The following is a 26735-nucleotide window of genomic DNA, read 5'->3' as shown; positions in this document are numbered from 1 at the left end:
GTCCAGCCCCGGCTGATCCAGGGTATTCGAAGGAGAGATGGCGTAGGCGACCTATTTATTTAAATATTCATCAAAGATATAAAGAGTAATAGAATGAGGATAGCTCAGTGAGGAAATTCAGTGGAGAAAAGAGGCTGAGTAGCTTGGTTTACGCGGGAGACCAATAAAACTTCAAGACAAGAAGTTTGCACCACTTACGTAGGCCGCAGGTGTCCTTCCGTTCTCCTGAAGGAGAGGAGACACTGAGGCCTCCCCAGTCGGATCTTAGAAGCCCAGGCACAATTAGTAAGCATGGTGGGTTCCGTGCTCCAGATGGAGACTCAGCCAGAGTGAGAGAGAGAGCAACATGGAGAGACCAAGTTTCGGTGAACAAGGCCTGCACTTTATTCTCCAAAGTAGTTTTTATACCTTAAGTTGTGCATAGAGGATAATGGGGGAAGGGGTAGAGTCATGCAAGGACAGCAGTTCCTGATCCTAATCGAAGCCAGACTTTCAAACCTATCATATGCAAAAGTTCAGGTGAATTACATCATCTTCTGGCCAGGAGGCCTGTTAACATTTTAAGAAACTTATTTTTCTCTAAAGGTGATTATTCCAAAGTCAGGAGTCACCCTCCAAAAGCATTAGATAAAGTTGCATTCCTATAGGGCAAAGGTGAGGTGGGCTCAATCAAGAAAAGAATTAACTCAAGGGTCCAAGGTTACAAACGTTAAAGCTACTACTTACACCAATTATATTAATCAGTACACTGCCAGGGACACAGCAGGTAAGGGATATGGAGACTTAGCAGCAAACATTGGCCCAACAAGTGAAAAACCCTTCACCAATACAATTTCTAATCAATCTTTCAACTGCTCAAAGGACTCTGTATTTAGACAGTTGAGAACATCTTATGCCTCTCACAGTTGGGAGGCTCTGAGCAATCACATGTGGCTGGAAAAACCTATTCAGGCAGGCTAGAGGACTTCCAAAGGAGTTTGTAGGTTGAAACACTATCACACCCAGGAACTTTATTAACTGGAGCTATAAGTTAACTCTTTTTTTCAGAGCGAGGTAGTGGGGGACAGCCCCCGCCCCCCCCCCCCCAGTAAAGTCAGAGGTGTAGGTGAGAGCACAAAGCAGAAAGTAGGCAGACTCTGGTTTTGGGGGTAGATGCTCGAGAATTTCCAGGAGGACTCCTGAGGCTCGATCCCGCCTTTGCGTATGCCAAGCCTCCTTCCTCATGACGTTTGCCATGGGTGGAGTTCCTCACGCTGGCTCCCGGCAGTGAATCGTCAGTGATAGAATTCTAGTTGAGCTATTCCAGATCCTGAAAGATGATGCTATGGAAAGTGCTGCACTCAATATGCAATATGCAGTATGCACTCAATATGCAATATGCCGGCTCCCGGTACTGTATATTATACCACATTAACAGAAGTAAGAGTGAAAACTGTAATCATCTCAATAGAGGCAGAAAAATTTGACAAATTTGGCATATTGTCATGATAAAAACTCTTGGCAAACTGGGTATAGAAGGAACATACCTCAACATATAAAGGCCATATATGACAAGCCCCCATCTAATATATACTCATAGTTGAAAAGCTGGACGCTTAAGGGGCAACACAAGGATGTCTACTCTTATGAGATTTATGCAACGTAATACTAAAAATCAAGCCAGAGCAATTTGGCAAGATACAAAAGGCATCCACATTGGAAAGGAAGAAGTAAAATAGACTCTTCTGATGACATGAAATTATATATAGAAGACCCTAACGACTCCACCAAAAAAACTGTTAGAACTAATAAATTCAATAAATTTGCAGGGTACACAATCAATATGCAAAAATCAATTGTGTTTCTGTACACTAACAATAAACTATTGGAAAGAGAAATTAAGAAAATCCCATTTATAGTAGCAACAAAAAGAATAAAATACTTAGGAATAGATTTACTATGGAGATGAAACATCTGTATACCAAAATCTATGAAACATTGGTGAAAGAAAGCAAAGATGATGCAAACAAGTGAAAAGATATTCTATGCTCATGGATTGAAAGATAATTATCATCATATCCATACTACCCAAAGGGATCTACAGAATCAGTATAATCCCTATCAAAATTCCAATGGCATTTTTCACAGAAATAGATAAAACAGTCCTAAAATTTGTGTGGAACCACAGAAGACCTCAAATTAAATATTAAGTAGTCTTGAGAAAGAAAAACAAAGCTGGAGATAGCACACCTCCTGATTTCAAGCTGTACTACAAAGAAGTAATCAAAGTAGTATACTGTTAGCATGAAAACAAACACATAGATCAACAGAAGAGAAGTGAAAGCAGTGGTCATGTATGGGTGTGAGAGTTGGACTGTGAAGAAAGCTGAGTGCCGAAGAATTGATGCTTTTGAACTGTGGTGTTGGAGAAGACTCTTGAGAGTCCCTTAGACTGCAAGGAGATCCAACTGGTCCATTCTGAAGGAGATCAGCCCTGGGCTTTCTTTGGAAGGAATGATGCTAAAGCTGAAACTCCAGTACTTTGGCTACCTCATGCGAAGAGTTGACTCATTGGAAAAGACCTTGATGCTGGGAGGGATTGGGGGCAGGAGGAGAAGGGGACGACAGAGGATGAGATGGCTGGATGGCATCACTGACTCGATGGACGTGAGTCTGAGTGAACTCTGGGAGTTGGTGATGGACAGGGAGGCCTGGCGTGCTGCAATTCATGGGGTCGCAAAGAGTCGGACATGACTGAGCGACTGAACTGAACTGAACTGAGAGCACAAAACGTGTGTACGGTCAGCAAAAGAGTCAAGCGTATACTATGGAGAAAGGATAGTCTCTTGAGTAAATGATGTTGGGAAAACTGAATATCCACTTGCAAAAGAATGAAACTGGACCCCTATCATACACCATATACAAAAATCAACTCAAAATGAATTAAGGACTTGAATAGCCAACAAATATATGAAAAGATGCTCAACGTCACTAATTATCAGGAAAATGCAACTTAAAACCACAAGGAGATAATCACCTCACATCTGTTAGCATGTGTTTTATTAAAAAGAGATAAATTCTGGTGAGGGTGTAGAGAGAAAGGACCCTTGGTTCACTATTGGAGGGAATGTAGCTACTATGGAAAACAGAATGGAGGTTCCCAAAGAAATAATTATCATACCACTCAGAAATCCCGCTTCTGGGTATATATCTAAAGGAAAGAAAATCAAAATCTTGAAGAGATATCTATACTCCCATGTTCATTGCAGCATTATTTATGACAGCCAAGGTCTCAAAGCAACGTCAGGATGATTGGAGAAAGAAAATGTGATGCATGTCACATGTTTATACACACACACACACACACACACACACACACACACACGTATTTCCCAGGTAGCTCAGTGGTAAAGAATCTGCCTGCCAATGCAGGAGACACAAGAGAACCCGGGTTCAATCCCAGGGTTGAGAAGATCCCCTGGAGAAGGAAATGGCAGTCCACTCCAGTATTCTTGCCTGGAAAATTCCATGGACAGAGGAGCCTGGTGGGCTACAGTCCATGGGGCCACAAAGAGTCGGACACGGCTGAGCACGCACGCAGACTTGGTACATACACATATGCAGGTATATGTTATTCAACCTTAAAGAACAAGGCAGTTCTGTCACTTGCAACAATATGGATGAACACGGAGGGTATTATTCTAAGAGAAATAAGCCAGATAAAGATGGACAAACTGCTTGGTGTCACTTAATATGTGGAATTTAAAAAAAAGGAAGTTGCACTCATAGAAACTGAGAGTAGGATGGTGAATGCCATGAGCTGAGGGCTGGGGGAAATAGGGAGAGGCAAGTGACAGGGTACAAACTTTCAGTTATAAGGTGGATAAGATCTGAGAATCTAGTGTATATATTGGGTTGGCTAAAAAGAGCGTTCAAGTTTTCCCGTAACATCGATGCAGAGAAACCAGAACACACTTTTTGGCCAACCCAATATAACATGGTGACTATAATTAATAATACTGTATTTTATAATTGAAGCTTGCCAAGAGAGTAAAGTCTGTGTTTACTCTCCCCCACCCCCCAGCAATAAATGGTAAATATGTACAGTGATGGGTGTGTAATCAGAGAAGAAAGCAGACTAGGTTTTACCTTAGAAGGATCGCAAAATTCGACACCCACTCAGCATGCCACTGTGGCAGAGGCTGTGGGGAATGGCGGGAGGAGCCATTTGCTCAGGTCTGGACCTTGGAGTCTCGTGTGTGTGAGGGACGTGTGGGGGCTGGTGGTGGGGTGGGGTCGTCGGGCTGTACTGCTGTCCAGCCCCACTGGGGGTCGGTGGTGAGGCGGGGAGCCTGATATGCACAGAGTTCCCATGTGACTCCTGGGAGTTGAGGGCACCTTTATGGGCTGTTTCCTTTCTGTTTGAAGTAGGACTTGAGGTTTAAATGTTTTAAATAATGGCTGCCAGAGTCCAGCTCCAGCAGCCAGGGTTTCAACCTGAAGGGAGGGACGGTGTCGGCAAGTAACGACTCAGCCTCTCAGTTTTCTTGGACTGCACATTTATTTCAAGTTTAAGATTTTCTTTTATACTTTTATGAAAGCATTATGTCAGACGTTTGACATTTTCAGTTCCCCCTCACCCAGATTTATTATCTCCATAAATCATTGTTGCCCTTCAAACAGAGTTCCTGCTTCAGCGATTCTCTCAGAATCAGCTTTACCATCTATTATCTACTTCCTCTTATGTGTCCTATAGTTGTGATTACATTGTAACTCATGCTACATTCCTCAGTTTATTTCTTATCTTTCTAAATCCTGTTTCCCCTAACATCCTGAGCTCATTTCTTAAAATGGCTTCTAGCTATTAGTATCTAAAATTCCTAACCTCTATAAGCTATAGTAAAATATGCTAACATTACAACATTCCTTAAATCTTTAACTTCTAGTTATTTTAATTATTTTTAAGACCTAAATTCAGTAAACTCCTTTGCCATAAACATTTTCCTCACAAATAGGTTTCAGATAGCAATCCCTCCCATGGCCTCAAGCTGCGGCCTACGTGCTCATCCTGGAACACTCTTTTGTAAAAGTCCTTAAACAAATGTCAGTGATTAACTTTATGAATTATTCTCTGAGCACAGCTGTAGAAGGCTTTGTGCCTTCTCATGCTCCTCTCAAGAACAATAAGCACCTTAATATTCCTTTTCAGTCAACTCAGCCGAGGAGAGGGAAAAAAAGTCAGAATCACAAGGCCTAACTCCTTCATCCCGGGTCCGTGCCTGTGGGACAAAGAGAGGGGGTTGGGGCCGTACCCCCCCATTTTGTCAGTAATGCCTGACGCGGCTCCCGACCGATGGCTTTGAGATATAATTCACCCATTTTAAGTATACAGTTCAGTGACTTTCTTTGTAGTGTATTCACAGAACAGTTCCACCTTTACCACAATTTCAGAATGTTTTCTTCGTAACAAGAACTCTCACAGCTGCTAGCAGTCCCTCCCTGTTTCTTCCCACCTCCCACATTGGCCCTGGCAACCACTAATCTACCTCCTGTCTCTGTGGATTTGCCTGTTCTGAATACTTTGTATAAACAGAGTCATACAGGGACTTCCCCGGTGATCCAGTGGTTGACTTAGCTGTCCCATTGCATGGGGGGGCATGGGTTAGATCCCTGGTTGGGGAAGTAAGATCCTGCATGCTGTATGATGTGACCAAAAGTAAATAAATAAATACAGGATAATATATATAAAAAAATTAAATGGACTCGTTCAGTAGGTGGTCTTTTGTGACTAACTTCTTTCACTTAACATAATGTTAACCTTTTTTAAACAAAAATATGATAGCTCCTGGAGTCCTGTGATCCAAAACAGGCTCCCTAGAGTGAGCCAGTTCTCTTTCAAAAGGCTGTGAGCGGCAGGCCCGGTGACTGGCCGCTGGCCCCTGCCCCCTGCCACGTGTACACACCACTGTGCCCTGTGCAGCTGCCGCGCTCTCCATGCCAGTCTCCCCTGACCCCTCCAGCGGGGCTGATCTCGCTCTCCAACCACTGCAGACTTCTGTTTGTGTCCCTTTTAAGGCGCATTCTACCTGTTCTACATTTGTGTGTGATGTTAACCTGTGTGAGAAGACCTGTCTCTGAGTTGAACCATAAAGTCCTTAAAAACGACAATTGTGCGGTAATGTCCATAATGACTTAGTGAACTTGCAGTGTTTGCTGAATGAATCATGAGATGATAAACACATTAGAAAGTTTTTTTTGAATAAGGAGTTATTCCATCAGGGCCATTGTTTCTAGCCCTGATGGAACTACTCATATCAGGTTTGGCCTCTTACTGTAAACAACTAGAAAACCAAACAGGATACATAATACAGCTGTTTACAGACACCAGACAGCAGGCTGCACTGTGATCGTGGGGAGAATGAAGATACTAGATGAGCCTTATGATCACCTTGCTTTCTTCTTTATTACTTGTTTGTTTATTTGGCCGTGTTGGGTGTTCATTGTGGCATGTAGCATCTTTTGTTATGGCACGGACTTCACTTGTGGCATGGGCTCAGTAGTTGTATGGCAGAGGCTCCAGAGTGCCTGGGCTTCAGTAATTTAATTTGTCTTCACTCTCTGTTTTATCCTTAGAGTTTAAATATCGAAGGCCTACCATCAAAGGGCCCTACACCACCCTGGTTGGTAAGTGAAAGTTATTTAATTTCAGGCCCATATTTTCTGGATTGTGTTTGAATAGCTGTTACAAATCATTCTGAATTAAACCGAACCAATTTTCTTTCCTTTTTAAAGACCTGCCGGTTGTGTTGAGTTGTAAGAAAGGTATTAACCTTCTTTATTCAATTATGTTCAGGTGGATATTAAATACCTGTCCCCCTTGTTGCTGGCCTACGAAGACAGGATGAAAGAGAAGGATGAGCTCATTGCCAGCCTTCAGGTAGGTTGGCAAACATCTCGGAAGGACAAGGTTTGTAAAAGAGAAGACCAATTCAAACCTGGAGGCAACATTTTGAAGACAGGTATACCCACCTCCTGGCAGGTACTCAAGTGTTTGTTACAGGAAGGAAAGAAAGAAGGAGGGAGTGGAGCAGAGTTGGGGTGGGGAGAAGGAAGAGGGAGGGACTGGAGCGGGGAGGCAGGAGGAGTGGCAGCCAGAGCAGGAGGGCTGGGTCGGATTGATGGGAGGGTCTGCAGGGACGGAGAGCCACTGCGTTGGAAGCCGTAGCCTCCCAGACAGGCAGCCCAGCATGGACTGGGATCCTGGGATGCAGAGAAGGCAGCCATGAGAGGTGCTGCTTCTCTGGTCCTGTGCAGCTGCAAACAGCGCTGGTAAAAGGGACGTTTGGGCAGACGGGGAAGGTAGGAGACCTTAATGTTCAATTCCATAAAGAGCCGACCCCAGGAAGTCCAATTACCAAGCTGCTGATAGCAGTGGGGAAGTGAGGTTTTTATTCATTTCTGCCTTGCTTGCTCTCTTTCATGGGAATGGCTCCTGGAGCAGAGGAGCCATTCTAACTGTACAGGAAACCTAGGCTGTGCTGGTGTTATAGACACGTGCCATGCCTTGCTGTGCCACGTTACCTCTGTGTTCCCTATTTAAGTGGCCAAAGGTATCTCTGGAGTTGAAGGGATCCAGGGAGGAAAGAGTTGGTTTTTCGGGGCTCCTTGACTGGAAGGGTCTAAGAGTCATCTAGCTCCGAGACTTCCCTACTGGTCTGCACTTCCTCTGTAGGAGGCATAGTTTCCATTCCTGGTGTCATGGGAATATCCCACATGCTGCACAGCTTGGCCAAAAAAATAAAGCAAACAACTTAAAAAAAAAAGCATCACTCAGCCTGTTTTTGTTCTGCTCTCCCATACACATGACCCATGTAATGCCATTTGGAACCTTTCCTCCTGGATTTTCTACTGGACATTTAATTTTTTAAGAGGGTGGATTAATCTTATGCTAATTGGGAGGCCTGCTGTGCTGCGGTTCGTCGGGTCGCAAAGAGTCGGACACAACTGAGAGACTGGACTTGACTGGTTAAATATCAATCCACATAATAAAAGTACTTATTTAGTGCTCCTTCTAAAACAGGGTTCAGGGGACATTTTCTGCAGACGTCTATTAAGTAACTGTTTTAGGCTTTGGAGGTCCTTGGAGTTTGTTTGCAGCCACTCAGCTCTGCTGCTGTAGCATGAAGGTAGCCACAGACCAGGTGTGAACAAATGGCATGACTGTGTTCCAGTAAAGCTCTATTTGCAGAATAGGCCCCTGGCCTGCCGGCTGCAGCTTGCCCCATCCGTGTTCTGACAAAGGGCCAGTGGACTGGCAGTAAGTGGGGAGTGCATCTGGGCAGAGAGGCGAGAGAAAGAAAAGTTGCCTGGCATTACTGCTTTTTATAAGCATAAATGTCTGCTCGCTGAGAGAAGAATACTTAAAAGCGTCCCAGGATAAGTACTGACACCTAAGATTCTCACCAGAAGACAGCCCAAGATACCGAAGCTGGCCAAGGCCAGCCAAGAAAAGCCTGGATGGAGGCCACCCAGCACGAGTGACACAGACAGACCATGGGGTCGAACATGGACCGAGCAGCAGTCCTGACGTGGCAGCCGGTGGGCACTGAAGCTGGCTGACCGGTGGCTTTAAGGAAGGGAGGCGCTCTCATCAGTGTCAAGGAACAAAGTTAGGTGACTCCTTCCTGCCACGCTAATTAAGGCCTTCCGCACCAAAATGGGCTTTAGTTACGATGAACAGTTCTTATTTTTACCTAAAAAGCTCCAATTTATCCTGCATTCTTTAAACAAAAAATTATAATATTTATAGACATCTGTTGCCTTTTTGTCCCCCTTTTTTTATCTTTTTGCATATTTGCAGCACAGAAAAAGTTTATCAAAATTAAGGACTGAGTATTTAAAACCTGAGGTGCTTTGCTCTGTGTCATAGTAGCTTTCTCTTGTGTTTTCTCACTAGACTGGGTTGGTGCTGGTACAGAGTTTAAGGCTGCTGGTACCTGAGACTTTGCTTATAAGTTATATTAACATTTGATTTTAGCTAGAGCAATAGCATTAGAGCAAAGACGTACCTATGTGTATGTTACAGTTTATTTAAATTTTGTTTCAGGAGGAAATGAGAGTGTTTAGAATTCGAGCCCAAGAAGTGGTAAAAGAAAATGAGAAACTGCATCAAGAGCTGAATAAGAGTAGTCCCGTCACCAATGAAGAATGGCATGTGGTGTTGTTTCTGGTATTTTGCTAATTAAAAGAAGAAATGATGATAGGAATAAAGTTTATTAAGTTGTCAAATACATATGTAAATTTTAACTTACATATTTTAACTAAAACATTTAATTTCTCAGAAATTAATAAGGTACACCTGAAAACCTAGTAAATTATTCTAAACTTGTATTTTAAAGATTACTTTCAGAATTCTAAGTAGGTTGTTAAACCTGGAAAATGTTGGCTGTCCACATTTTTATCCTCTGAGGTTGTGTCTTTTAATTTTTTATAATTCAGCTGCACCAGTTGTTAGCTGGAGGACATGGGATCTTCAGTCTTCATTGGGCCATGTGGGGTCTTTAGTTGTGGCATGCGAACTGTAGTTATGGCATGCGGGATCTAGTTCCCTAACCAGGAATTGAACCCGCACCCCCTGCTTTGGGAGCGTGGAGTCTTAGCCCCTGGACCATGAGGTTGTATTTTTCTAGGGTACTTTTCCCGTCCCCAAACTGCTGAGTCAGGTCCTTCCTTAGACCTCTCTGATGGCTTGCAGGGCTTTAGGACAGACAGTCTAGGATGGGGCCTTGCACTCCCGGATCCCACCTGCCCTGCGCCTTCCATACCTTGACAGCTGCTGTCCCGTTGCTGGCTTTCTCCCCTCCCCACACCAGAACAGCCCCTTCCTCGCTCCTGCTCGCTCGTCGGGGCCCTGCTCGAATGGTGCTGATAGGTAGCTCTCTCTGAAGGCACTCTCCCTAAATGCACACTGTCCTGGGACCTGCCACACTGTGCCTCCCTGTGTGTCTCCTCCTTTGTGAGCGTCTCAGGGCAGGGCCAGGTGCTGTTCATCGAGCACAGCAACAAATGCCTCATCAGCACATCTGAGAAAGTAAATGTCTTCAGACGTCTAAAGGCAATACCCAAGCAGGACCCAGCAAGCAGAAACTATTCAGATAGATCTTTTTTGCCTTGGGTAGGTATGTTATATTTAGCTTTTTTTTTTTTTTAATGTCTTAACATCCCTAAAAAAAATTAGATATTTTCTATATGTGATGGCTAGAAATTTGGAGTCCAGTCAATAGCATTCTTATCTTTAGGTGGGTTCTCCCTCTTTTTATGGTCACTGCCGTGTCAACTGGGACCGGTTGAACGGCTACTGGATCCTGCCTGGTGTATTGTGACTTCTGCTGGTGAACTTGGATTTTTTCTTTCAGGGTTCCAGGCTCCTAGCATGTCTCCCCTCGAACCCTCCTTGACTAGTGCCCTGGAAAGCAGGTCTTTTGGGCTGCTTCCAGGAGTCTCACAAGAACCCTCAGATTCTTTCTCCAACCTTCTATATGGCTTCAAGTCAGACCTGTTTACTTCTTAAAATATAAATATATAAATAAATAAAGGCTGCACTTGGAAATCCGCATGCCCACTGTGTTCCCCAGTCCTGTCCATAAGAGTTTGAAATCTGCATCCTGCTCTGGGGTGGTGGCCTGTGCCACAGGGTGGATGTGAGTAGGTGCTGTTAGGTCTGAGCAGGGCCTGTGGCCAGCCCCCACCCCATACTCTGAATTCACTATCTTCCTGTGAGACTTTGGGGATGGCTCCCAGAGCTTGGGAGCACTCTGTAGGCAGAGCTCCTGCCGCCCCCAAACCCCCTCCCAGTCATGCCCTCGTCTGCCCTCCTTGGCGGCTGCTCCCTGTCCCCTGCACTCTGCTTACTGCAACTAGGGAAAAGCCTGCGTGGCAATGAAGACCCAGCACAATCGAAGATAAAGAAATACAATTGTTTTTAAAACAAAACAAGAAGTTACCAAAGCAGTTTAATATCAAGCTTCTGTCTGTCTTATCCCCCAATTTGGTGGAAATTAAAAACTTGCTGTTTTAATAACATGTTTAATATTATAACATGTCCAGATATTCATTACCGACAGCATAGCAGTTGCTTTCTTGTAGAATCAGGAGTGTGTCTATAAGCACGGTGCACCTGAATGGCAGTATTTAATTTTGTAAATCAATTGTAGGCGGCAGCTTCAGACTCAAGCAGAACTGGTTTTAGAAGAAAACAAGTTGTTGATAGAGCAGTTGGAGATTCAGCAAAGAAAAGCCAAGGACACCCACCGGGAGCGTCTCCAGGAAGGTGAGCAGTCTTTCCCATAAGCGGTGCTGATGCTGTGACATTGTCATTGTGTCATTTTCCAATGGCATTCCCCCCTCCCCCACTTGAAAATGGTGGGAAGTCATGTTTTTTAGAATATATTCTTTTTTACTGAAATGCAGTTGTTACAGCATATCCAGTCATCACCCATGATGCAGTGACCGCTTTCTTAGGACTCTGTAATTATTCTGTCTTTTGTAAATCAGTTATAGATAACAACTTTAGAGTCAGCAAAACTGGGTTTGGGGGGAACAGTGTGTAACATAAGCAGGAAAAATCATGTGAGATGGATATTTGAAAGAACCTATGGGTCTATCCCCCAGAATCTGTTGAATGAGTAAATAAGTAGGAACCATTGGCTCTCTGGAGAAGGCAATGGCACCCCACTCCAGTACTCTTGCTTGGAAAATCCCATGGACGGAGGAGCCTGGTAGGCTGCAGTCCATGGGGTCGCTAGGAGTCATACACGACTGAGCGAATTCACTTTCACTTTTCACTTTGATGCATTGGAGAAGGAAATGGCAACCCACTCCAGTGTTCTTGCCTGGAGAATCCCAGGGACAGGGGACCCTGATGGGCTGCTGTCTATGGGGTCACACAGAGTCGGACACGACTGAAGTGACTTAGCATAGCATAGCATTGGCTCTCTAAACAGTTTCTCTGTGCTCTCAGCCTTCCTGCAGCGTCGCAGGTGCTGCTGTAGATTAAATCTCCATCAGATCCTTTCCTCCTCTCCCCATGTGTCCCACCCTGTCCCAGGAGGCTAAGTTCTACTTCTCTAAGTACTAGCTTCAGATGTCCAGGGCACATCTTAATATCACATGCCTCCATGTCACTTAGGATGAAAATATTTATGATTTACTTTAAATATAGGACAGTAAACAAAAAAAATTAATGAGGAAAGGGAAGAAAAACAAATCTGTCCTTAGTTGGGTAATACTAAAAATGTCCTTAAAAATCTTGCAGTTTTAGGGTCAACATCGTGCTGTATGTTTGCACATCTGTGTGTGACTTAAGGCTTCAGTCTTTGAAAGGTAAGGGCCTTGAAGCCTGGAATCATGTCCTGTTAAGTATTCTGTATTTAACAATAATATCAATATATTGATCTCCAGTAAGAAAGTGTATAGTTCAGTTCAGTTCAGTTCAGTCGCTCAGTTGTGTCTGACCTTTGCAACCCCATGGATCGCAGCACGCCAGGCCTCCCTGTCCATCACCAACTCCCAGAGTTCACTCAGACTCACATCCATCAAGTCAGTGATGCCATCCAGCCATCTCATCCTCTGTCGTCCCCTTCTCCTCCTGCCCCCAATCCCTCCCAGCATCAAGGTCTTTTCCAATGAGTCAACTCTTCGCATGAGGTGGCCAAAGTACTGGAGTTTCAGCTTTAGCATCAATCCTTCCAAAGAACACCCAGGGCTGATCTCCTTCAGAATGGACTGGTTGGATCTCCTTGCAGTTTAAGGGACTCTCAAGAGTCTTCTCCAACACCACAGTTCAAAAGCATCAATTCTTCAGCGATCAGCTTTCTTCACAGTCCAACTCTCACATCCATACATGACTACTGGAAAAACTATAGCCTTGATTAGACAGACCTTTGTTGGCAAAGTAATGTCTCTACTTTTGAATATGCTATCTAGGTTGGTCATAACTTTTCTTCTAAGGAGTAAGCGTCTTTTAATTTCATGGCTGCAGTCACCATCTGCAGTGATTTTGGAGCCCAGAAAAATAAAGTCTGACACTGTTTCCACTGTTTCCCCATCTATTTCCCATGAAGTGATGGGACCAGATGCCATGATCTTCGTTTTCTGAATGCTGAGCTTTAAGCCAGCTTTTTCACTCTCCACTTTCACCTTCATTAAGAGGCTTTTTAGTTCCTCTTCACTTTCTGCCATTAGGGTATATTTAGTGGTTACTTAATATAGGGACCATAATTTCTATGAACAAAGATTTGATATTAATTTCTAGGTCTCCAATGGATTTTTTAAAGATAAGTTTTTGAGAGCTGTCACTGGTATTAGTAATCTGTAATCATGCTTTATTAAGTCTTTTGTACCAAGTCTTTTTTTTTTTTTGTACCAAGTCTTTATCCATCTCTTTTGTGTTTCAGTTTCTAAACTGACTAAACAGCTGATGCTTCTAGAGACTAAAACACAGAGCCAAGAAAAGGAGCTAACTGAAAGTAAGGAGCAATTAGCAATTTTACGTACAGAATGCCAAGAACTACAGATACAGTTGGACAGCAAAGTTGCAATGGAAGTTCACACTTCAATTGTGAATGAATTTAAAAGGTAAGGATTTAATATCTTTTGAAGTATTAAGCATCACTGTGCATGTGTTACAGGCAGGTGGAGAGAGAGTACTCCATCTTTTTCTGTGTCATTTAGCTGTACCAGCCGTGGTGTCCAAGACTGAGAATGGTAGATGTTTTATTAAAGTGGAACCTGGCCATCCTTGGGGGCTGCAGTCTGCACTTTGTGTGTGTATATATATATATGTATGTATGTGTATATATATTTGTATGTATTTCCCCCCCTACAGTTCCAACCTCTCTCTTTCTTTTTTTTTTTTTTAAGATTTATTTATTTTTGGCTGCTCTGGGTCTTTGTTGCTGCCAGGCTTTCTCTAGTTGTGGTGAGTGGGGGCTACTCTTCACTGCAGTGCGTAGGCTTCTCACTGCGGTGGTTTCTCACGTGGAGCACAGGCTCTAGAGTGCTCAAGTTCAGTAGTTGTAGCTCACGGGCTTAGTTGCTCCATGGCATGTGGGATCTTCCCAGACCAGGGAGCAAACCCGTGTCCCCTGCATTGGCAGACAGATTCTTAACCACTAGACCACCAGGGAAACCCCTCTTGTTTTTAGAACCAAAGATAATTTAATATAACTGGAAATCTAGACATCCACTAATGAGGAATTGCTGAAATGAAAGGATAGACCCATAAAATGAAATATGGTGCAGCCATTAAACATGTCACAAAAGAATGTTTTTGACATTGGAAGATAGCCACAATATATTTGTAAGTGAAGAGATTAGGTTACATAATAATACACACAGAATGATTACAATTTTATTTAAAAAGAAAAGAGATGTGTGTCATGTGTGTGTGTGATTAAGCTGGCCAGCCATCCCAGTTTGTCTTGGCCCTGAGGGGTTTTTCCAGGATGTGAAAATCTTCATGTTAACGGAGATGAATAGGATGAGTTGATCACTTCCACGTGTATATATGTCTGTCTGTCTATAGTTACATATATGTGTGTAAAATTACTTATATACCATAAATACATAGAAAATGAAATGAAAGGATGGAAAAATAACAATAGCAGTTATGTTTAGCAGGTGAAATTACGGGTTCTCCAAAGAAACAACCAATGGGATATATATAAGATATGTATGTGTGTGTGTATATATATATTTGGAGAGAGAAAGAGAGACTTATTTTAAGGAATTGGCTCATACAGTTGTGGGGGCTAGCAAATCCAGACTCCATAGTGCAGGCCAGCTGGCTGGAAACTCAGACTGGAAACTGAAACTGTGTCTTGAGGCAGAATTCTTTTTGGGAAGCCTAAGTTTTTACTACTTTACCAGAATCACTGCAGATGGTGACTGCAGCCATGAAATTAAAAGATGCTTACTTCTTGGAAGGAAAGTTATGACCAACCTAGACAGCATATTGAAAAGCAGAGACATTACTTTGCCAACAAAGGTCTGTCTAGTCAAGGCTATGGTTTTTCCATTGGTCATGTATGGATGTGAGAGTTGGACTGTGAAGAAAGCTGAGAGCCAAAGAATTGATGCTTTTGAACTGTGGTATTGGAGAAGACTCTTGAGAGTCCCTTGGACTGCAAGGAGATCCAACCAGTCCATCCTAAAGGAGATCAGCCCTGGGTGTTCTTTGAAAGGAGTGATGCTAAAGCTGAAACTCCAGTACTTTGGCCACCTCATGCGAAGAGCTGACTCATTGGAAAAGACTCTGATGCTGGGAGGGATTGGGGGCAGGAGGAGAGGGGGACGACAGAGGATGAGATGGCTGGATGGCATCACTGACTCCTGGATGTGAGTTTAGGAGGCCTGGCGTGCTGAAATTCATGGGGTCGCAGAGTCGGACATGACTCAGCGACTGAACTGAACTGAAGTTTTTACTCACAAGATCTTCAGCTAATGGTATTAGGTAATCTCCCTTACTTAAGAGTCAACTGATTGAGATGTTAGTCACATCTACAGAATACCTTCACAGTAACATATAACTAGTATTTGACCAAACAGCTGGGCACCATAGACTAGCAAATTGACACATAAAACTAACCATCATAATGAGTAAAGTAAATTTGTGTGTGTGTGTGTGTGTTCTATTTTCCAAGTGTTCTAATTCATAGGACTTTCCAGTCAGGAAAGCTGGCTGTCAGGCCTTTACGCTACAGGAGGGAAAGCTTTTTGCTGAGAGGCCTTGGGCTCCAAGTTGACAGGTGGGACAGGGGATAGAGGAGGTGGAGGTGGGGAGGGGTTAGCCTGTTGGCACAATTGGAAGGGTTGGTGTTTGATTGGAGAGGGAATCTAACATAGGAAAAGGGGCATGGACTCATCAGAGACAGAAGATGTGAATTCACTGAAGCCTCTGAGGCTTCAGGGCTTGTGTCCTCTGGTTGCCTCAGTTAGGGGTACCCTTTCCAGACCACAGATGAAAGAGGAATTATTAATTAGCAGCAGAGCAGCTGTCGAACTAGCTCCTACAGCGAGGCCGGGTCTGAGGAGAAGTTGGGAAAGGTTACACCTAAGGCGAAGGTGAGATCATGAAGAAAAGATTTTAATTTTTATAGAAAAGGGTGAAGTTGAACCTGTGCCTGGTGAGCTTCTAGGTCAGGTGCCTGGGTGTCGTTCTCCTATCCTGCTGAAGGCAGTGCAGTCCATAAACCTGAAGTGACTTGCCCACATTGTCTTGCTTGTTCTACCTGTTGGCAGCCGTGCCTGGAAGGAACCGTGACATAGGGAACAGGAGAAGCTTATTTTCCTAGTGAGCTATCCTGTTGACTCAGAGTTGGACAGCTGGTTACACCCTGAAGCTTAGATTACTTGTGCTTTTATTGTCACTTAGAAAGCTTGAGCCTACTCAGCAGGGGTGATGAGATATCAGATGTCAACCCACCTGGCTAAAGAAATTTAGCAGACTCCTCTGGGGAGAGCTGAGGTTTGCAATGACTAGTGGTGTCTGTAAAAGGCAAGTCTTTTAAAGGGCAAAGGGGCCCTGTATCCTAAAGTGAAGCTGACTATTCACATAACCCACCTACAGAGACAGAGCCCTGGCCAGCAGTCAGTGAGTAATATGCCTGCTCAGGGAGGCACCAGAAGGACAATCTCCTTATATAATACATACCAAATACTCACTTTTTCATCCTAAAATAAGAACAGACTATTAGGCATGTTGAAGCATTGGTTATAAGGGGAAGAAATTACAGTGGAGAGAGACCTAGATAAGCAGAGAGACTCACAGCAAAGGGAACTTAGATAATACAGAAAACTAAGGAGTTTTTTGGCTGCATTGTGCAGCTGGTGGGATCTTAGTTCCCAGACCAGGGATTGAACTTGGGCCACAGCAGTGAAAGCCCAGAATCCCAACCACTAGGCCACCAAGAAACTCCCAAGGAGAGTTTAAAAGGATAAAATGCCATGGCAAAAAAGTGTAATCATTAAATAAGAAAAATTTTTAATGATTACCAGAATTTAAAAAAAAAAATCAGTAGAAGGACTGAAAGATAAATTTGTGGATTCACTGAGAACATCAGGAAACAAACAGTTGGGAATGGAGAGATAAAGTAATAGATGGAAGACCTATCTAAGGGGCCCAGCCTCAGATCATCAGGAATCTCAAAGAGATTAAAGAAAATGGAAAGGGAGATATTCATAGTTGAAAGGCATCTCCAGATCTCTGAAGCCCTTGATTGAAAGGACCCACAGAACCCAGCATGTGAATGAGAAAGACTCTGGACGAGACACATCCGTCATCCACAAGTGAACAGTAAGCTGGGACCCTCGGGGCTACGTCCCCAGGTCAGGTAGACCGGAAGTAACCAGCCGTCAGTCCTCTCTGAAGCAAGGCCTCTTCTGAAAATGTTTCAAGGGAAGTATCCAGGACATAGAGAAAGCCAGCCAGACAGTGACTCGGAACCAGTAGAAACAATAGCAAATAACGATGAGGAGTCCAGGTATTAGAATTATCAAAGACTCTAAAGCAGCTATTGTGCTTTGAGAAAGAAAAGACAAGCTCCAGATTGTCTTCAGAGAACTATAAAACGTGACAATAGTGGGATTGAAAAGGAAGGAATAGAATTTTTAGAACTGAAAAGCACAATAACTTAAATTGCAAACTCAGTGGATGGGCATACCTACAGATTAGACACAGCTGAAGTGAAGTGGGGAACTGAAATATGTTCAAGTGAAACATAGCTCAGGGTGGGACTTCCCTGGTGGTCCAGTGGCTAAGACTTCACGCCCCCAGTGCAGGGAGCCTGGGTTCGATCCCTGGTCAGGGAACTAGATCCCACATGCCTCAACAAAGAGTTTGCATGCCGCAACTAAAGATCTCACGTGCCACAACTAAGACCGGCGCAGCCAAACTAAGAAAAAATTAAGTTGGTTTAAATCATCCAGAAAATTTTTTTTAAAAACTCAGGAGGACATGAGTGTTCAGTGGTTGAGGTACCACTAGATTGGAGACAGGAGGCAGTATGGGGGGATATATTCAATCAGAAGTAGTGGTTGGAGATAGGATATCTGAGAGTCTTCCCCAGTTGATGGCAATACCTGGGTTATGCCAGGATGGTTTCCTTCAGAGGACTTCAGTGGCAGCAGGTGTTAACAGGGATGTTGTGGTCCCTTGAATGTTAACTTCAGGGTGCTGGATATAAGCAAACTCTGTGGAACCTAGAATTTTCTTACTAGAGAAAAGCCCTTTTAGAAATGAAGTCAAATAAGGATATTTTTCTAAACCAAAGTGAGTGTCAACCATGCAGCAGATGTGCATTAAAGGCATAAATAGAAGGAATAAGTAGAAGCATAAATAGAAGCATAAATCAGGAGGAAAGTAAAATAGAAGTAAAATAGAAGGCATGAATCAGGAGGAAAGGAACTCAAGGTGGGGGGTCTGAGGAGGAGGATAGAACTGAGAGTAAAAGATAGTGGTAAATTTGTGGATAAATATAAGTAAACATTGATTCTGTGTACCAATAATGATAATAGCTTTAGGGACTTAATACATAGAATTGAAATGTACAGCAAAAACAGCATGTAATTAGTGAGGCAGTAAATGGAATTTGTGTTCTAAAGTCTATCATTTAGAAGATGGATAAAGGTGTTGATTTTATTATTTGAAAATATGTGTGATGAAATTTCTGGAAACAGTATGTGTTTAACTTCTCAACCAGTATAGGGAAAGAATGATTTAAAAACTAATCCAAATGATGGCAAAAAAATAACAAGTGAGAAAATAGAAAACACAAAGTAAAAATATTAGATTGAAAGGCAAATGTATCAGTCAAAGGAAAAGTGAAGTGGAGAAGTTCATCACTCATAGGTCCTGGAGGAAGTACAGAGCACTCCTTGTGGGGTCACGTGGGAGGTCAGGGCAGGTGTAGGCAGAGAGAAATTGGCAGGACCTGGGGCACACGCCTTTATTAGGGTCCATGGGTGGAATGCTTTGGGGTTCCTGGGCTAGAGCCAGAAGAGCAGAGTTTTGGTAAGCTTCAGTGGGGATGGGGAAGGATCTTACCTAAAGGGTGCACAAAGGGAAGGCCCTGGGAGGTGGGGAAGAGTGCCTTTCACAGGCGTCCCTGGGGGAGTCATGCCATGAACTTACATTGACTTGTGACTCCGCTGGCTGTTATCTAGGGCCTGTGTTCCAGAGTGGGCCTAGTGTTACTTCAAAGCCCCTGCGGGCCTCTTGGCCACAGAAAATGGATGCCAAGGCAGCGGGGTCATGGAGTGGTTTACCAGAACTCTCTACAGCAACTCTGTGTTGCCTTTAAGATGTACACCCCAAGCAGACGCAGGGAGTTCAAAAGAAAAAGGCAGATAAAGCTATACTACTCAAATACAAACCAAAAGAAAAGTGGTAAATTACATGAATATCTGACAAGATAAATGCTAAGGTAAAAAAACTCTACTTAACAAAGAGGATCAATTCATAGGGATAAAGGGTTCAGTCCATCAGGTAGATGTTTAAATTTGTGTGCACTCAGAAAAAAGTTCATTCACATCAACACATTTGGAAATTTAGATGAAATGGTCACATTCCTTGAAAAATACAGCTTGTCAAAACCGACTCATAAAGAAAAAGAATACCTGAATATTCCTTCGGTCATTAAAGAAATTGAATCCAAAGATCTTCCCTTGAAGAAAACTATAGACTTAGAAACCTTCACGAGAGAACTCTGTAAATATTCAAGGAGGGAATAATTCCAGTCTCACATAAACCCTTCTTCAAGAACAGAAGAAGAGTTAATGCTCTCTAACTCATTTTCTGAGGTAAATACAACCTTGATGCCAAAAGCCAACAGTGATGGTTTAAGAAAGGAAAATTACAGTTCATTTTCACTTATGCTTCTAGATGTAAAAACTCTAAAATTAAAGTCACTCGCTCATGTCCTACTGTTTGCAACCCCATAGAGTCCATGGAATTCTCCAGGCCAGAAGTCTGGAGTGGATAGCCTTTCCCTTCTCCAGGGGATCTTCCCAACCCAGGCATCAAACCCAGGTCTCCCGCATTGCAGGCAGATTCTTTATCAGCTGACCCACAAGGGAAGCCCTAAAAAAAAAAGCTTCTAAAAACAGTATTAGTAATAGATATGAACTTCCTTAATGGTTCTATTAAAAAATAAAACAATAGTAAATGTCACTGTTAGTGGTGAAATGTTATACGCTTTCCTATTGAGGCTGGAAACAAGACAAAGATGCCCTCTGATACCATTTCTAAACAACACTAACAACATTGTTACGAAATGGAAACTAGTGCCCATGGCAAGAAAAAAGTTATAAAGTTTGGGAAGAAGGAAATAATAGTGTCATTATTCATAGATGGTACAATTCCATATATAGAAAACAAATTACAAATATATCATTAGAAATAATTGATTTTTGTACTGCAGTAATCAAAACAGCAATGTAGGGACTTCCCTGGTGGTCCGTTGGTTACGAATCCACCACCAATGCAGGGGATGTGGGTTCGATCCCTGGTCTTGGAAGATCTCACATGCCATGGGGCAATTAAGACCATGTGCCACAACTACTGAGCTTACATTCTAGGGCTGTGACTCCTGACCTTGTGTGCTGCAGCTGCTGAAACCTGCACACCCGTATTCTGCAATGAGAAGCCACCTCGCCACAACTAGAGAAAGCCTGCACACAGCAACAAAGACCTAGGACAGCCAAAAAAATAAATGCAGCATGGCACTGGCAGAGAAAAAGACACGAGTCCGTGGGAAAGAACAGAGCGCCCACAAATAAACCCACACACCTACAGTCACTTAATCTTCCACAGAGGAGGCAAGAATATGCAATAGGGAAAACCTGGCCCCTTCAGCAAGTGGTGGTGATAAGGTGGACGGCCACATGCAAATCAATGAAGTGAGAACACACGCTCTCACCGTATACAAGCTGTGTACCTATGGCTGATTCATGTTGAGGTTTGACAGAAAACAACAAAATTCTGTAAAGCAATTATCTTTCAGTTAAAAATAAATTAAAAAGAAAAAAACTCAAAATGGCTTAAGAACTTAAACATAAGATGTGACACCATAAAACTCCTGGAAGAGAACATAGGTAAAACATTCTCCAACATAAATCGTACGAGTGTTTTCTTAGATCAGTCTCCCAAAGACAATAGAAATAAAAACAAAAATAAATGAGACGTAAGCAAACTTTCAAGCTTTACCACAACAAAGGAAGCCATGCATGCATGCTCAGTCGCTTCAGTCATGTCCAACTTTTTGCAACCCCATGGACTGTAGCCTGCCAGCCTCCTCTGCTCATGGGGTTCTCCAGGCAAGAATACTGGAGTGGGTTGCCATGCCCTCCTTCAGGGGATCTTCGGACCCAGGAATCGAACCTGCATCTCCTGTATTGCAGGGGGATTTCTTACTGCTGAGCCACCAAGGAAGACCCTTAAGCAAAATGAAAAGACAGTCTACAGAATGGGAGAAAATATTTGCAAATGATGTGACCAACAAAGGTTTAATTTCCAGAATAAACAAATAGGTCATACATCTCAATAGCAAAAACAACAAAAACCAATTGAAAAACAGGCGGAAGACCTAAAGAGACATTTCTCCAAGAAGACATACAGAGAGCTGATATTCACATGAGACCTTGTTCAACATTGCTAATTTTGAGAAGTACAAGTCAAAACTACAGTGAGGTATCACCTCATGCTGGTCAGAATGGCTATCATTAAAAATTCTACAAGTAACATGCTGGAGAGGGTGTGAGAAAGGGAACCCTTCTACCCTGTTGGTGGGAATGTAAGTTGGTTCAGCCACTGTGGAAAACATGGAAGTTCCTCAGAAAACTAAAAATAGAATTACCATATGATTTAGCAATCCCATTCCTGGGCATGTATCCAGACAAAACTATAATTCAAAAAGATACATGCACCCCTATGTTCATAGTAGCACTATTCACAATATCCAGGACATTGAAACAACCTAAATGTCCCTCAACAGATGAATGGGTAAAAATGAGGCTGCTGCTGCTAAGTCGCTTGAGTCGTGTCCAACTCTGTGTGACCCTATAGACGGCAGCCCACCAGGCTCCCCTGTCCCAGGGATTCTCCAGGCAAGAACACTGGAGTGGGTTGCCATGTCCTTCTCCAATGCATGAAAGTGAAAAGTGAAAGTGAAGTTGCTCAGTCATATCCGACTCTTTGTGACCCCATGGACTGCAGCCTACCAGGCTCCTCCGTCCATGGGATTTTCCAGGCAAGAGTACTGGAGGGGGTTGCCATTGCCTTCTCCAAAAATGAGGCAGTACATATATATTAGGTTGGTGCAAACATAATTGTGGTTTCAGATTGTGAATTTTAAATCATCATAACTAGGCTCAAACACATCTTTATTTATCAAAAATAGGAATCATTAAAATCAACACATTTTTGCCAATGAGAAATAAGTTTGTTCCTGTAGCATAAAAATCCGTGCAGAATGCAACGAACTCCTGGAAAGCATTTCCTGCTAGTTGTGGAAGCATTTTCCCTCCAAAAAGTTGTCAAGATGCTTGAAGAAGTGGTCATCGGTCGGCAAGAGAGGTCAGGTGAATATGGCAGATGAATCAAAACTTTGTAGCCCGATTCGTTCAGCTTTTGAGGTGTCGGTTGTGTGACGTGTGGTAGACATTGTTGTGGAGAAGAGTTAGGCCCTTCTGACCAGTGTAGGCATTGCAGTTTTCAGTGCCTCGAGAAGGGTCAGACACGACTGAGCGACTTCACTTTCACTTTTCACTTTCATGCATGGGAGAAGGAAATGGCAACCCACTCCAGTGTTCTTGCCTGGAGAGTCCCAGGGACGGCGGAGCCTGGTGGGCTGCCGTCTATGGGGTCTCACAGAGTCGGACACGACTGACACAACTTAGCAGCAGCATTGTTTTGCTGAGCATAGTTCTCAGATGCAGTGGTTTCGCTGGGATTCAGAAAGCTGTAGTGGATCAGACAGGTGGAAGGCCACCAGACAGTGGCTGTGAGCTGTTTTTGGTGCAAGTTTGCTTTGGGAAGTGCTTTGGAGCTTCTTCTCAGTCCAACCACTGAGCTGGTCATCACTGGTTGCCTATAAAATCCACTTTTCATCACAATCCAGTTGAGAAATAGTTCATTGTTTTTGCGTGGGGTAAAAGCAGATGACACTTCAAAACAACCATTTTTTAAAATTTTCGGTCAGCTCACAAGACACCCACTTACCAAGTTTTTTCACCTTTCCAATGTGCTTCAAATGCTGAACAACTGCAGAATGGTCGATGTTGAGTTCTTCAGCAACTTCTTGTGCAGTTGTAAGAGGATCAGCTTTGATGACGCTTTCAGTTGTTCATTGTCAACCTCCGATGGCCGGCCACTACACTCCTCATCTTCAAGGCCATTGTCTCCTTTGCAAAACCTCTTGAACCACTACTGCATTGTAATTTCGTTAGCAGTTCCTGGGCCAAATGCATTGTTGATGTTGTGAGTTGTCTGTCTTGCTTTATGACCCGTTTTGAATCCAAATAAGAAAATAGCTTGGAAAAAAAAAATTAATTAAAAAAAATTAAAAAAAAAAGAAAATAGCTCGAATTTGCTTTTTTTCTAACGTCACTTCTGTGGTCTATAATAAATATAAAATAAACAGCAAGTAATAAGTCATTAGCAAAAAACATAAAGCAAGAAATGCACATTGAAATCATGTAGAACATAGCCACATTTAAGAATGTATTCCGATATCAAATGGCAAAGTTCAGCAATACAAAGCCACAGTTACTTTTGTACCAACCTAATGCAGGGGACTACTGCTCAGTCATAAAAATTAACAAAACAACTCCATTGGCAGCAACATGGATGCAACTGGATAAGTGAAGTAAGTCAGAAAGAAAGATAAATACCATATGATATCACTTATACGTGGAATCTAAAATATAACACGAACCCATCATGAAACCGAAACGGAATCACAGACATAGAAAGCAGACTGGTGGTTGCCAAGGAGGAAGAGAGTGGAAGAGGGGTGGATTTTAAGTTTGGGGTTTCAGATGCACACTTCTGTTTACAGAATGGATAAATAAGGTCCTACTGCGTAGCACAGGGAACGATATTCAATATCCTGTGATAAAGCGTAACGGAAAGAATATGGAAAAGAATGTGTGTGTGTGTAGATATATATAAATGTCTGAGTCATTTTGCTGTAGAGCAATAATTAACACGTTAACAAATCAACTATACTTCAGTTAAAAATAAATAATAGTGAACTCTTGCAAAATTGGTAGAAACAATTTATAAAAAACTAAGACTGCACTTCCAATGCAGGGAGCCCAGGTTCAATCACTGGTCAGGGAACTAGATCCCACATGCCTTAACTAAAGATCCTGCATGCCACAGCTAAGACTCCTGTGCAGCCAAATAAATAATATTTTCTAAAAATTTAATCATATTTCTTTGTAGGAATAAATATATAGACAGTGACATTTTGAAGAAGAATCCCTCCCCTCCCCCGCAAAAAAAAGGAAAGGAGGAAGGGAGGTACTGTTAACAAAGCCTCACAAATAGGAATAGAAAGATTCACAGTACTTTTATTGGAAAAATCATTAAACTTTATTGATAATTTCACTGGGTAAACAATGCCAAGTTGATAGGTTTTTGCTTTTGGAGTTTTTTCCCATTCAGTTTACAGATGTTCTCCATATGAAATGCTACATTTTACTTGTTTCTAAGTTTGTTCCATTAAGCAATGCCCCAGTAAACTTTCTTGTGCAGATTAATGTTTCCCTAAATATATAGGTAGAGGTGGCATTGTTTGGCCATAGAGTAAATGCACATTTTAGATTTTGACATATTGTTCTCTGAGGTAGCTGTGCACACCCAGCAGCACTTTCCCAGCATTTCCTGTTGTCTTTGGTTGCTCTTCATTATGAACTTTTTGATTGATTTTGTGAACTAGATTTTGCTACCAAGTGAGCGATGAAAACACTTTTAAATAAAATTCTAAAATCCAAACAAAAAACAGCAGAGAACCAGGAGGGAAAGATGGAAGGAAGGGGTAGTTAGGAAGTTTGGGATCAACATGTACACACTTGTGTATTTAGAATGGATAGCAAACAAGGACCTACTTTATAGCACAGGGAACTCAAACTCTGCTCAGTGTTATGTAGCAGCCTGGACCAGGCAGGAGTTTGGGGGAGAATGGATACATGTATATGTATGGCTGTGTCCCTTTGCTATCTACCTGAATCTATCCCATTGTTAATCTTCTTTACTCCAATATAAAATAAAAAGATTATTTAAAAAAACAGCAAATAAAAAGATAAAAGGTGAGTTTAATTCAAACATCAATTCTGTGGGGTGTCCACTCTTTGACTAACTAAAACTAGTCAACTAGGAAACAGTGGAAAAGTGGAAACTGTTTAGAAAATTACTGTTTAGGGAGCCAACTCAGGCTGAAGTCATTGAAATTGTGTGGCAAGTGAGGCCAACCCCAAACATATACAGTGTGAGGCTTGTTCAGTAGCCAGCCAGCCAGGAAGGAAGCCCCATGTGGTACCCAAAGAGACTCCGTGGTACCTGGAGAGCCCCCATCTCTCAGTATCTCACCCAGTAGCCTCTGGGTGTGTGGCCATACCTGTTCATTCTCGGTTATTTCAGGAAAATTGAGCAAGAAAACCAGTGAAGGAACAATCTTCTTTCAAGCATCATTTTGCCAGAATTATATACTATTTGTATGCCCTCCTTGTTTTATCGTTTGTTTATCAAAAAAAACATAATTATTTAAGTCTGAAATAGAATTTGTTTTAGCCTTAGGATTTGAGGGAGGGGCAATTATAACTGTGTTAAGAAAAAAAAAGAGCTGTCTTGCCGAGGACCAGCCCCGGCTGATCCAGGGTATTCGAAGGGGAGACGGCGTCAGCGACTATTTATATGCTAATTAGAGATATAGAGAACAATAGAATGAGGATAGCTCAGTAGGAAAATTCAGTGGAGAAAAGAAGCTGAGTAGCTTGGTTTACGCGGGAGACCAATAAAACTTCAAGACAAGAAGTTTGCACCACTTACGTAGGCCGCAGGCGCCCTCTCGAATAGCGGAAGGTGCCTCACCCTAGACACCTTCTCGAGTGGGTCTTAGAAGCCCAGGCATGATTAGTAAGCGTGGTGGGTTCCGCGCTCCAGATGGAGACTCAGCTGGAAGTTAAAGGGAAGAATGACATGGGGAGACCAAGCGCTGGTGAACAAGGCCCGTAGCTTTATTTTTAACAGGGGCTTTTATACCCTAAGTTACACATAGAGGATAATAGGGGATGCAAAGTCAGCAGTCTTTGATTCTTATCAAAAACCAAGGTTTCTTTCCTGCAAATTTATCGTATACAAATGGTTTAGGTGATTTACATCATCTTCTGGCCAGAAGGCCTACTAACATTTTATGACTCTTGACAAGGACTTATCAACAAAGACTTATTTTCTCTAAGAGTAATTATTTCAAGGTTTGGCACCATCTTCCAAAGATAAAATTGCATTCCTATAGGGCGGATGTGTAATGGGTTTACAACAAAGAAAGAATTTATTACCTTAAGGGTCTAAAGTTACTAACACCAAGGCCACTACTTATTTTTTCTACATACCCACTATTAATTGATACATATTCAAGGATACAATTCAGGGGATGTGAAAACTTGGCAACAAGCATTGACTCATCAATGAAATCCTT

At 42.6% G+C, this 26735-nt stretch overlaps 1 protein-coding gene across 35 annotated transcripts in view; it reads left to right on the top strand.

The window, feature by feature from the left end:
* Positions 1-26735, top strand: part of CEP89 (centrosomal protein 89) — an 86299-nt gene that overhangs the window by 40721 nt on the left and 18843 nt on the right. For 17 of the 35 annotated variants that reach the window (XM_086351739.1, XM_086351738.1, XM_086351737.1 and 14 more), the window contains 5 exons: positions 6613-6663; positions 6833-6916; positions 9086-9189; positions 11193-11308; positions 13434-13614. In XM_086351739.1, the coding sequence (XP_086207865.1) occupies positions 6613-6663; positions 6833-6916; positions 9086-9189; positions 11193-11308; positions 13434-13614 (536 nt within the window). Of the gene's footprint in view, positions 1-6612; positions 6664-6832; positions 6999-9085; positions 9209-11192; positions 11309-13433; positions 13615-20643; positions 20666-23302; positions 23612-26735 lie in introns of those variants that run through there. The other 18 variants (XR_015145750.1, XR_015145748.1, XR_015145746.1 and 15 more) reach the window with 6 other exon arrangements.

The sequence above is a fragment of the Bos grunniens genome, chromosome 18 (assembly GCF_055505025.1).
Source record: "Bos grunniens cultivar Pamir isolate PY7600 chromosome 18, Bosgru_T2T1.0, whole genome shotgun sequence".
NCBI lineage: Eukaryota > Metazoa > Chordata > Mammalia > Artiodactyla > Bovidae > Bos > Bos grunniens.
Note: the sequence above shows the minus strand (reverse complement) of the source record. Positions and strands in the feature narration are given on the sequence as shown.